This window comes from Pelophylax lessonae (genome assembly GCF_965119305.1).
Source record: "Pelophylax lessonae genome assembly, chromosome: 2".
Classification (NCBI taxonomy): domain Eukaryota; kingdom Metazoa; phylum Chordata; class Amphibia; order Anura; family Ranidae; genus Pelophylax; species Pelophylax lessonae.
This window is the reverse complement of record NC_138769.1, coordinates 708495999-708509467: the sequence shown is the minus strand read 5'-3', so window position 1 is coordinate 708509467 and position 13469 is coordinate 708495999. Positions and strand designations below refer to the sequence as shown.

Below are 13469 nucleotides of genomic sequence, written 5' to 3'. Positions count from 1 at the left end.
ATTTTTGACACTTTTTGTTTACAAGTTAAAATCAGTATTTTTTGCTAGAAAATTACTTAGAACCCCCAAACATTATATATATTTTTTTAGACTCTGGAGAATAAAATGTCGGTCATTGCAATATTTTTTGTCACGTGGTATTTGCGCAGCGGTCTTTAAAACGCCATTTTTTTGGAAAAATTACGAAAAATCACATTTCACTGCATTTAAAAAAAACTAAATAGTAAAGTTAGCCCATTTTTTTGTATATTGTATTTAAAATTACCTTTTTTTTTAAAATTGCACCCGTGGAATGGCGATAAACTACGGTCAATAGAAATCTCCATAGGTGACGCTTTTACATTTTTTAACGGTTACCAGTTTAGAGTTAGAGTGTAGCTCTTTTTTTTAATTATTGCTCACGCACTGGCGATCGCAGCGATACCTCACATGTGTGGTGTGAACAGCGATTTCATCGCGGCTCGACTTCCATATACGTTTTCTTTCATGCGCAAGCTAACGGCGATGGGGGGGGGGGGGGGGGGCTAAAATTTTATTTTTTCCTATTTATTTTATTTTTTTAAATTTTAACACAGGTTTTAAAAATAAAAAATAAAAATCTGATCACTTTTATTGCTGTCACAAGCAATGTAAACATCCCTTGTGACAGCTATATGCAGTGACAGGTACTCTTTATGGGGGGATCGAGGGTCTAAAAGACCCCAAACCCCTCCACTACACTTCGATGTATTCAAAACGCCGAAAACTGCATTTTTTGAATACACTCACTTTTTGAATCTGCCGGTGGGGGCGGGAGACCCGGGCAGAGCTGTGGAAGGCAACAGAAGGGGAGGGGGTCATCCCCTCCCGCTCGCGGGGGTAACGATCTACCGCCGGAAAGCCAACCGCCGGCTCTAAACAACGGTACTGGGATGATGCCTCTAGCTAGAGGCATCATCCCGATATAATCACGCAAAGTCAGCCGACGTACGGGTACGTTACTTTGCGGTAAGTGGTTAAAGCTTGATGGTGGGAAGTCATCCAACGTAAGTATAAATCGGAGGCCTCCTTCCCAGCATGGATGGTGTAAACAGTGTCTGAGCAGAGGCCGGTTCCGTGCCCAACTGGAGACTCTTCTTTCCCCGGCCAGCCCCAACTGAGCTGTCCCAGCTCCCCCCCCAACCGATCCCTGCTGGCCAGGTTGAGTACCCGGAAGCCGGTAAGTAGAGAGTACTTGGAGCGGAGCTTCAGCCTGAAATATGGGTCAGGAGGAAGACAGGAAGAGGGAGAGTGGGAGGGGGCCAATTCAATGCACCATGGGCCTCTGGCTTGTACTTGCCCCCTGGGCTGAAAGTTGCCAGTCAGCCCCTGGAAGGAACTATGTATCAGTTATCTCCCTTTGGGTTTTAATGGCACTTTTCCACTGCAAGTACTATTTTTCACATTCTGTTATATAACATTCCCCAAAAAAAAATTAAAAATCTAAATTTTTTAACATTTTAGGCCAATTTTAGGCCAGTTTGCGCAAAAATAATCGCGTCTGCTAACTACGGGAATGTCATTTTCATTGTTTTTTTTTTCTACTAGTAATGGTGGTGAACTGCAATTTTTAGCAGGACTGCGACATTGCGGTGGACAGATCGGACCCCTAACTGACATTTTTGACACTTTTGGGGGTGCCAGTGACATTACTACAGTAATCAGTGCTAAAAAATGCAATGTTACTGTAATAATCTCATTGGCAGGGAAGGGGTTAACCCAGGGGCGATCAAAGGGTTAAATGTGTACCTAGGAGCGTGTTTCTAAATCTATGGGGGCGGGGCTTGTGAAATGATCACAGGTCTATATATAAGGATCACAGGAGCTCTGTGATCATTCCAGAGAGAAGAACGGTCTGCTGCTGCCATTCTTCTCTCTCAGCGGGGAACGATCGCGGGTGTCAGATGGCAATCGGAGCCGCCGCCCCCGTGCATCAGAGTCCCCGCTGCCGAGTGGGGGCAGTAGCGCCGCCGGCGTCGTGCGCTTGCCCACTAGCTGCAGGCGCGCGACCGATGTATACCTACGGCGGTTTGCGCAGGAGGGCCAGCCTGCAGCAGTATTTCTGCGGCGGGCGGTCCGAAAGCGGTTAAGAAAACCTTCAACCATTACAAATGCCTTTGAACGATTATGTAAGGTTATAATATATCCTAAAATAATGACCTGTTGTAGGTCATTTGAACATTATTGAGAGCAAGTGTCTTCAAAGTTGCAGAACCATCATTCATGATAAGAATGTCCATTTCCCGGATCTTCCATTTCAGTTGATAAAATATCAGCCTGTGTGCCGCAGTGCTGAGGTTCCGGAATTCTCTGTAACGCGGCTCTTATAATGGAACTTGGAAAACTTCTGGAATATACGAAGTTTACTGTGACTATCTCCCGGAGGAAATGGTTAATTGAAAGTGCATTACAGTGTTCGATCTAGAATCGACTTTTCGCCTAATCTAGAGAGTGCATTAATCAAGCTCCAGCAGAGAGTATTGATCAGGATGACATTTTGTATCATCAGAGGATAAAACAAGCGGTAAGAACATTCCTCCTACAAGTCATTCTTTGTTCAATAGCGAGATTTTTTCTGATATTTTTAGGATGTAAAAGAAATGTTCGATTGCTACATATGGCAATAGTAATAAAATTGTTTTCCTATTGCAGTTAGAGATGCTGGCCTAAAAATTAAAGCGGACCTTTAAAGGGTAACTCCACCTTTGTGGGAGAAAAAATCAGAAAATAAAGAAAAAGCAATATAGCGGATACAATTACGACACAAGTCATATTATAACTGAATGTTATTAAAAATTACCTTTCCTTTTCAATCTGCAGCTGTTGTAATTTTCTGAAATTGCAATGCATTATGGCTACCTGGAGCTGCTCTGTACACAGAATGTATACTGACCACACCCCCAGAAACATAATTTCCTGCTTGTGTGATTGGCTCACCAATTTTCCCAGAAGTCTGCCTAAGATACAAGTCAGATTTCTGGCATCCCCTACAACAAAAATGTCATTTTTTGTGAAATACTCCCAATAGGAACACGTCTAAAGGGATGCAGACCCAGCAGATTTCCTCATTAGAGCCCTGCAGCTGCTACAGCTGATAGATAAATATGAAACCCCTTCCATTTGACCCACTCAGCACAGAGGCCCATATGAACAAACAATGATTTCTTCAGAATAACAAAATGTAGGAATCTGGCTGGCTGGCACCCTGTGATGGGTGGCTGGCTGGCTGGCTAGCACCCTTTGGTGGCTGGCTGGCTGGCACCCTTTGGTGGGTGACTGGCAGGCACCCTGTGGTGGGTGGCTGGCTTGCTGGCACCATTTGGTGGCTGGCTGACACCCTTTGGTGAGTGGCTGGCTGGCACCCTGTGGTGAGTGGGTGGCTGCCTGGCACCCTTTGGTGGGTGGCTGACTGGCATCCTGTGGTGGGTGGGTGGCTGGCTGGCACCCTTTAGTGGGTGACACCCTGTGGTGGATGGCTGGCTGGCTGGCACCCTGTGGTGGGTGGGTGGCTGGCTGGCTGGCTGGCACCCTTTGTTGGCTGGCTGGCACCCTTTGGTGGGTTGCTGGCTGGCACCTTGTGGTGGGTGGCTGGCTGGCACCCTGTGGTGGATGGCTGGCTGGCACCCTGTGTGGTGGGTGGTTGGCTGGTACAGGCCCAGAGCATGTGGCTGGCTAGCTGGTACAGGCAGGGCCTATGGCTGGCTGGCTGGCTGGTACAGACCTGCAGGCGTGTGTGTGGCTGGCTGGCACTGGGCGCGGGCAGCTGTGGGTTGGTGTATGTATGTGGCCGGCGCCTGTGTTGAACACACTGTGTGCACTGTACTCACTGTCCCGAGACTCCCTGACTCCAGACGTGGCTGAGGGAGGCGGCCTAAGAAGGCAGAAGCTGTCCCAGTGCGCGGAGGCACATGGCGCAACATATGCAATGACGTCACGGCAATATCGGGGAAAGCGCATATCAGGGGCCGATTCCGATATATCGGGGAAAGCGCATATCGGTACTTGATATATCGGCCTTGCCGATAATCGGTCGATCCCTACTTTCATCCGTTCAATAAAACGGATGTTTGCGGAAGCGGATGAAAACAGATGTAAATAAATGATCATCTGTTGTCATTCGTTTTTCCATAGGAATGCATTGATGTCTGTTTTTTATCCATCAACGGAGGGATGAAAAATGGACGAACGGTCCATATGTGTGAAAGGGGCCTTAATGAAACCAGAGAATGTTGATATCCAGAGAGACATTGTAGGGCAGCAGCTTTGCAAGTTTTTTTTGTTCAGGGTTTTGAAAGGAAACTCTTAAACCTAGTACACACGCAACGAATTTCCGCCGACCGGTCGTTCGTCTTTTGTCCAGAGTGGTGTCTGTTGGTTGGAATGTGCTCTAGACTGCACACGAATTTTGTCGTCCGACAGAATTATACTTCAGAAGTGATGTCGTGTTGGATTGCTTTCTTTGTGTTCTTTCATCTCTGAGCATGCCTAGTCTTGCTCATAAGATTTTTCCCTGTCGAAATCTTTACTGACTGCACGAAAATCGGACGTGTTTTGACGGTGGACAAAAATTTTATAGCCTGCACACCAGAATTTTGTCGGCCGAAAAGTCGGAGTCGGTTGTCGAGAGCACCATACTAACAAGCCGAAAATCGGCAGATCGGTCGTCGGACGAAAATTCCCGGCCGAATTTCGACTCGTGTGTACGGGGCTTTAGGCATGCCATACAAAGTTTGAATCCTGCTGAACTGGCCGAGATTTTAACCATGTATGTCAGACTGAATGTACCAAGTTGATTGATCGATCAACTTGGGTACAACCTGCCGGATTTTTCTTGTGATTATCGCTAGCTGCTGGTATAGCTGCTAGCAATAATCACTGTCTTCTCCCGGTGGGGACAGCTTCCCCCATCTCACCACCGGGAGAATACAATAGCTCAGCAGGAGGGATTCCTGCATCAGCACTGTCTGTGTTTATTGGGGAATCGAGTGGTTACAGGAAATAAATTTGCACTTTGTATGGCCATCTTTATGTGTGCACTCATAAGCACTATCATCAGGCCTGCCTAGTTCTCTAGTTTTATGAGCTGGACAGGCTAGGATTTATTGGTATGTGTTATGTGCTATTGCTGTGGAAAAGTTGCTCAAAGGGTAAATCCACTTTCGTAGAAAGAAATCTAGCAGATTAAAAAAAAATAATATAACTTATACAATGACCACACGACGTGGCCAATGGCCAAGGCTCCATTCACACTAATGTGTTTTTTAATGCTTTTTGCAGAAATGCATTTCATTTTTTAACTTGGGTTCCCATGGAGCACGTTCACACCATTGCATTTTTGTGCCTCTGCGTTTTTTGGAAAGGGTCAGGGACTTTTTTTTCTGCAAAATGCAGTGCTTTGTATGTAATAGACTTCAATGGACCCACATCCAAAATTCAAGTATTGCATTTTTTGCCGCGGTTTGCGTTTTTAATGCCCCTTTCACACTTGTGCGACTTGTCCTGCCACTTGGGACTGCAAAGTCACATGACAAGTCATACTCCATGATTTCCAATGAGTACCGTTCATATCTGTGCGACTTCAAGTTGCAACGACTTCAAAGTAGTCCCTGCCCTACTTTGGTCCGACTTTGATGCGTTTTGAGGTCCAGAGACCTCAAGATTACACAGGCATTGCATCAAGTCTAATCAAAATTGCGGCAAAAAAGCGGTAAAAAAATGTGCACCGCACAGCAAAAAGCACTAAAGAAACACTCAAAAGCAACATGCATAGGTGTAGGTGTGAATCCAGCCTAATTTCATGGTATTAAAAATTACCTTTCCTTTTCAATCTTCAGCTTCTTATTTTCTAAACAATCCAATGCAATGTGGTGACCTGGAGGCCTTCTGTACACTGTTGGTGTACTCAAAAGTCTGCACTAAGGTACAAGTCAAATTTTAGGCACCCACTGCAATAGAAATTCCAGTTTTGATGCGATACTTCCTGACAGTGGTGGCTGGTGCTCCATAGGCTGGGGCAGACGGATCACACCAGCCCGCACGCCATACCCCCCCCCCCCCTGGACAACACCAGCCCACACACCACACCACACCCCCCCGGTAGCCGGCTCACTCAACTTGGACCGATATGTAGAGGTCAGGCAGCGGCGGCGGCGGCAGCTTCCCCCTCAGTCTCTTCTGTGGGTAGGGCTTCCCCTGCGTCTCCTCCCTCCTCCTCCTTGGCCCATAGTATGTCTCCTCCTTTCGGCCAATCAGGAAACGGGTCTCAGGACCCGCTTCCTGATTGACAAGGAGGAGAAATCGTGTGACAATAGCAAATATTCATTCGCTATTGTCACACAACTGGGTGGCCTCTGGCTCCAATCACATGCTTCAAAAAAAAAAAAAATCCCATTGGAATCCATGCGTCTGGTGCCCTGCATATAGATTAGGGGGCCTGGATGCATAGATAGGGGGGGGCGGTACCCCTGCGCCCCCAATGGAAAGGCCACCACTGCTCCTTGAGGGTTAAATACTTTGTAGGGGATTCAGACCCTGCAACCTTTCTCATTAGAACGCTGAACGTGCACCAGGTGGTTATAAAGAACCAGACTCTTCAAACCAGAACCAGTCTGCAAAGGACCTGGTGAAACAAACTGCTATTTCTTCAGAGCAACAAAGGGTAGGAATCTGCCAGAAAGTTTCTTTTTTAAATATCCTTGTAATGTACATTGATCACTACAAATAAAAAAGGAGGGCGCAAACGCCTTCAACACCAATGAAAATGTATTAAAACCGCCAAAGACATACCCACAAACATGAGAAGATAAAACACATGTCATACACAACTCCAGTGTCAGGGATGACATAACTCTGTGTTTGGAAAGCTTAAGCGTTTCAGGAGACAAGCTCCCTTCCCCAGAGCCCTTTATTGGTGTTGAAAGTAATGCACTAGACCATGGGTGTCCAACCTTTTGGCTTCTCTGGGCCACATTGAGTGTAGAGAAATTTTCTCGGGCCGCATATAAAATATATACTATAGTTAAGGTATATGAGTAATAAAACGCCGCCGCGCCCTTTCCGCGCCGCTGCTCCCCCGCACTAATTTAGCACAACTATAGAATGATGAAAAATGAAATGGAATGAGTATATGGAGGTTTACTTCTTCTGAGAGATATAAAGGAACACTCTAACCACCATGACCATGTCAGTGATTTGAAGTGGTGATGGTGGGAGGAGTCAAACACTGCACATGCTGGGATAGTTACAGTTATGTGCTGGGGGATAGTTGCAACCCTAGGACATATGACTTAGACAGCCAGAAAATGTCATGTTCTTACTCATACATGTATGAACAAGGACATGACATATTATGACAAAACACAACTGCTGGTGCGGTTACTGCTGGTGGGTAATGCTGGTCATGATGTCGGGTACTGCTGGAGGAAGCAGCAGCAGCTGCAGTAGAGAGCAGAGCCGCTGCTTCCTGTATGGCTCCTGTCACAGGTGGAGGAGGGGTGCATTTCATATCACTGCGCCTGTGACGGACCCCATGAAACAGCAGCTCTGTCACTGACTGCAGACATCCTAAGTCTCTTGCGGCAGCTGGGAGATCGTACGGCACTTGCAGCCTACTGCGTGCCCATCCAATACAGCCTAAACAGTGCCCATTCAATGCAGCCTCTCCAGTGCATGTCTATCTAATGCAGCCTCGCTAGTGTATACCCATCCAATGCAGCTTCACCAGTGTGTGCCCATCCAATGCAGCCTGATCAGTGCCCATCCAATGCAGCCTCATCAGTGCATGCCCATCGAATGCAGCTTCACCAGTGAGTGCCCATCCAATGCAGTCTGCAATGAAGAGAAAGGAGAGCCGCTGGATTGCACAGAGCGGGGATCAGTCCTGCCTCCTGGACCGTCTCCTATGATAGACGTCACCAATGTGCTGTCTATCGTAGGAGCCAGTCCAGGAGGCAGGGCATCGTATGACCGTGGCCGCCGGGTAAGCAGGAGATCCCCGCTCTGTTTGTAATCCGGCGGCACTCACCCCCCTCCCCTCCGACGCAGCCTCTGCCTACAGTTAGTTGTAAGTCACTGTGGCCGTGCCCCTGACTCAACTTCCTTCCTCCCCAGCAAAAAAAAAAATAATTGTCAGGGGGCAGTGGGCCGCATTGCCTGTGGTTCTGGGCCGCAGGTTGGACATGCCTGCACTAGACGTTTGCACCCTCTTTTTTTCTTTATAGTGCTTCCCCAACTACCACTTGAGGCCCTCTACCAAAAAGGATGGTAAAAGCAAGGCATTTATCATTACACAGATGATCGTGATTAACATACAATTTAGCTTATTTAGCAAACATATTGCAAATTCTTAAACTGTATTACACACAAGTTATTAGTTTTGCAACTCGACAGTAAGGAGTAAATGGCATGGAAATAGTTGACACTAACACGGTTAACAAAAAAAAATGAAAGTTATATCAATTTTATATATAGGAATTATTTGCATTAAAAAGTAAGTGAATTGCAAGCATACATACAAACACACAAACAGATAATAACTACACAACCCTATTTTTAGGCTTCCTCATTCTATGATACAAGTATATGGCTAAAGACTTAGGCCCCCTCCGTTCAGTTCGACCTCTGGTGCCGAGGGGCTGAGCCGCGACCCGACTCCCCGCTGAAGGACACACACACCTCCCTCCATCATGTATGCCTGTGCGAAGTTCGTCTCTACCCCTTCTCTGATCCGCGCTGGGTCCAGGGCTCTGTACAGACCAATTTCTGCATCAGTTTTGTCTCGGCCAGAGGTGCGAATTGGAGAGGGAAACACACTCCTCAGTGGGACACACAACCCATGCACCCAGCTGGTACTAAGGGAATTTCAGACCAGTGCAGTCAGCAGGGACATTGATACTGCTGCTAAATTCATCGGTGCTGGTGCTGCCACAGTCGGTGTGGCTGGCTCTGGTGCTGGTATTGGATCAGTTTTTGGAAGTCTCATTATTGGTTATGCCAGAAATCCTTCCTTGAAGCAGCAGTTGTTCTCATACGCCATCTTGGGATTTGCCTTGTCTGAAGCTATGGGTCTGTTTTGTTTGATGGTTGCTTTCCTGATCTTATTCGCCATGTAAATAAGGCTGGGAATGTCGACATTCAAGTGAACAACTGTCAACATTATTTTACTGTGGCTCCCAAGAAATGTTGTGTTGAAGAAAATTTATCATATTTCCAAAGTCCTTTCATTAAAAATGGTAAAACTTAGATAAAAAAAAAGACTTAGGCCCCTTTCTAACTAAGGGTTCGATCAGGTCTGCCTTTCATTTTTTTCAGGCACACCTGATCGGACCCTCCCTTCACCCCTATGGACTGGCGGGTGTAAACTGACTTGTGTCTACTTCCAATTCAATCCACTAAAAAAGAAAAAAATGGAAGGGGATCTGCCCCCCCCCTCATCTATGCAGATTGGATCGGAGAGCAGTCGGGTGTAAATGGACAGCGGAGTCCTTTCACATCCGACAGCTCATAGCAAAGTGGGCTCGGTCCGTGTCCGCTCTGCAGATACTGAGCGGACACAGACCTGTCATCTGCCCACTTTGCTCAAATCAGCAGGAGATAAGCTGACAGATCCCCTGCTGATCTAAATGGAGCACACCCCATGTGAAAGGGGCCTTAACAGGAAATCCAACATAAATCCTTTCACATCCGACAGCTCATAGAGCAGAGTGGGCTCGGTCCGCTCTGCAGATACTGAGTGGACACAAACCTGTCATCTGCCCACTCTGCTAAAATCGTGCAGGTCATAAGCTGATAGATCCACTGCTGATCTAAATGGAGCCCACCCCATGTGAAAGGGGCCTTAACAGGAAATCCAACATAAATCCTTTCACATCCGACAGCTCATAGAGCAGAGTGGGCTCGGTCCGCTCTGCAGATACTGAGTGGACACAAACCTGTCATCTGCCCACTCTGCTAAAATCGTGCAGGTCATAAGCTGATAGATCCACTGCTGATCTAAATGGAGCCCACCCCATGTGAAAGGGGCCTTAACAGGAAATCCAACATAAATCCTTTCACATCCGACAGCTCATAGAGCAGAGTGGGCTCGGTCCGTGTCTGCTATGCAGATACTGAGAAGACACAGACCTGCCATCTGCCCACTCTGCTAAAATCGTGCAGGTCATCAGCTGACAGATCCCCTGCTGATCTAAATGGAGCCCACCCCGTGTGAAAGGGGCCTTAACAGGAAATCCAACATAAATCCTTTCACATCCGACAGCTCATAGAGCAGAGTGGGCTCGGTCCGTGTCTGCTATGCAGATACTGAGAAGACACAGACCTGCCATCTGCCCACTCTGCTAAAATCGTGCAGGTCATCAGCTGACAGATCCCCTGCTGATCTAAATGGAGCCCACCCCATGTGAAAGGGGCCTTAACGGGAACTCCAACATAAATCCTTTCATATCTGACAGCCCAGAGAGCAGAGTGGGCTCGGTCCGTGTCCACTCTTGCAGATAATGAGTGGACACAGACCTGTCATCTGCCCACTCTGCTCAAATCAGCAGGAGATAAGCTGACAGATCCCCTTCTGATTTAAATGGAGCCCACCATGTGTGAAAGGGGCCTTAACAGGAAATCCAACATAAATCCTTTCACATCCGACAGCTCATAGAGCAGAGTGGGCTCGGTCCCTGTTTGCTATGCAGATACTGAGAAGACACAGACCTGTCATCTGCCCACTCTGCTAAAATGGTGCAGGTCATCAGCTGACAGATCCCCTGCTGATCTAAATGGAGCCCACCCCGTGTGAAAGGGGCCTTAACTGGAAATCCAACATAAATCCTTTCACATCCGACAGCCCATAGAGCAGAGTGGGCTCGGTCCGTGTCCATGTCCGCTCTGCAGATACTGAGCGGACACAAACCTGTCATCCGCCCACTCTGATAAAATTGTGCAGGTCATCAGCTGACAGATCCACTGCTGATCTAAATGGAGCCCACCCCATGTGAAAGGGGCCTTAACGGGAACTCCAACATAAATCCTTTCACATCCGACAGCCCAGAGAGCAGAGTGGGCTCGGTCCGTGTCCGCTCTTGCAGATACCGAGTGGACACAGACCTGTCATCTGCCCACTCTGCTCAAATCAGCAGGAGATTAGCTGACAGATCCCCTTCTGATCTAAATGGAGCCCACCATGTGTGAAAGGGGCCTTAACAGGAAATCCAACATAAATCCTTTCACATCCGACAGCTCATAGAGCAGAGTGGGCTCGGTCCGTGTTTGCTATGCAGATACTGAGCAGACACAGACTTGTCATCTGGCCACTCTGCTAAAATCGTGCAGGTGATCAGCTGACAGATCCCCTGCTGATCTAAATGGAGCCCACCCCGTGTGAAAGGGGCCTTAACTGGAAATGCAACATAAATCCTTACACATTCAACAGCCCATAGAGCAGAGTGGGCTCAGTCCATGTCCGCTCTGCAGATACTTAGCGGTCACAGACCTGTCATTTGCCCACTCTGCTAAAATTAGCAGGGGATCAGAACCCCTGCTGATCTAAGTGGAGCCCACCCTGTGTGAAAGGAACACAGGAAATCCAACCTAAATATTTTCTTATATCCACAAAACAATTTACATTCAAAAGTACACAGAAAGCAAAACTGGAAATAAACCCTTGAGATGTGCACATGAAGCACAGCCTTCCTAGTTTTACATCCAACCGTTACTTTCTACCATTTTCTGACTACACAAAATCTTCCCATATATTATAAAGGTGAGAAGGAGGGGATGCGTTCAATAGTCCAGCAAAACTGTGAGAGGCTGACAACTCTGCTTGGAAATTTAGGGCAGCAGATGTGGGAGTGTTCTCAAAGTTAGGAGCTCAGGAGTTGATTTACTAAAACTGTAGAGTGCAAAATGTGGTGCAGCTCTGCATCGAAACCAATCAGCTTCCAGGGTTTTTTTTGTTTTTTTTTTGTCAAAGCGTAACTGAATATGCTGAAGTTAGAAGCTGATTGGCTACCATGCACAGCTGCACCAGATTTTGCACTCTCCAGTTTTAGTAACTCAACCCTATAGTGTATTTCTGGCAGAGCAATAGGCATTTTCTGGTATTCACAGCATTTTTAAAAGGATAAGACATAGGGAAATGTGCATGTATTGGAAAGATGTACTCAATGTATACTTTTTTTTAACATTTTATTTTGCTCTGACTTTGACAGTCACCAGTCAGATTTAAAGTACTATATGTTAACCCTCACCATGTAAAACAACCCATTCAGTTTAACCACTTTACCACCGGAGGATTTTGCTGTCTTAAGTCCAGGCCACTTTTTGCGATTCGGCGCTGTGCGACTTCAACTGACAATTGCGCGGTCGTGCAACGCCGTACCCAAACGAAATTTACGTCCTTTTTTTCCCACAAACAGAGCTTTCTTTTGGTGGTATTTGATCACCTGTGCGATTTTTACTTTTTGCGCTATAAACAGAAAAAGTGCGTTTATTTTGAAAAAATAACAATATTTTTAACATTTTTTTATTTGAAATTCCCCCCAAAAAAGATGTAAAAACCAATTTTTTAAAAAAATTTTGGCCAATTTGTTTTATGCTACATATGTTTGGTAAAAAAAATCGCAATAAGCGTATTTTGATTGGTTTGCGCAAAAGTTATTGTGTTTACTAACAAAGGGAAAGATTTCTGTCATTTTTGGTGTTTTTTTTTAACGCGTAATGGCGGCGATCTGCGATTTTTTTTGCGGGACTGCGACATTGCGGCGGACAGATCGGACCCTTGACTGACATTTTTGACACTTTTGGGGGTACCAGTGACATTACTGCAGTAATCAGTGCTATACATATGCACTGTTACTGTAAAAATGACACTGGCAGGGAAGGGGTTAATTTTATTGGAGAGGGAGGGGTTAATGTATGCCTGGTGCTTACTGACGTGTAGGGGGGGAGGTGACTGAGTGAGTCATGGACAGATCGGATGTCCAGCTATGCTGAACAGTCCGATCTGTCACTCCCTGTCACTATGGAGATCCGCCCGCTGTGTTTACACACAGCGGGCGGATCTCCAGACTCGATCCCCGACGATCGGGTAAGAGCAGCGGCGATCGCCGCTGCTCCTCCCCTGGCCCGACTCCCGCTGTGAATGAAAACAGCGGGAGCGAGCCTCCGGCGGCGCGCAAGCGCCGCCCAGAAGGGGGAGTGTCCAACGACGTTAATACTACGTCGCTGGACGATAACGAACCACTCTGCCGCAGTAGTATTACTGTGAGCGGTTCTAAAGTGGTTAAAATAAATAAATAAATAAAAATAAAAAAATTGTGTGCAGATATAAAAAAAACATTATAAACACAATTTTTCCCTCCTTTTTTTATAAGTGATCACATACCCTCTGTTCTCAACTGCATAAGAGCTAGGGGGAGCAGAAACAGCAGCACGCTGAACTTCCCAGTGAAAGGCTGTGCAGT

General features: G+C 46.7%; 2 protein-coding genes across 11 annotated transcripts in view; one reads left to right on the top strand and one right to left on the bottom strand.

Annotated features, from left to right (window-relative positions):
• DLG2 (discs large MAGUK scaffold protein 2) overlaps positions 1–13469 on the bottom strand; it is a 2359657-nt gene that overhangs the window by 770354 nt on the left and 1575834 nt on the right. The gene's annotated exons all lie outside the window — the stretch shown is intronic.
• Positions 8609–9270, top strand: LOC309545317 (ATP synthase F(0) complex subunit C3, mitochondrial-like). Its single transcript, XM_082244470.1, has one exon. The coding sequence runs from the start codon at positions 8703–8705 to the stop codon at positions 9126–9128; it is 426 nt and encodes a 141-aa protein (XP_082100596.1). The 5' UTR covers positions 8609–8702; the 3' UTR covers positions 9129–9270.

Bases quoted from the DNA above. Each gene is read 5' to 3' on its own strand.
- LOC309545317 (XM_082244470.1), top strand. From the start codon at position 8,703: ATGTATGCCTGTGCGAAGTTCGTCTCTACCCCTTCTCTGATCCGCGCT.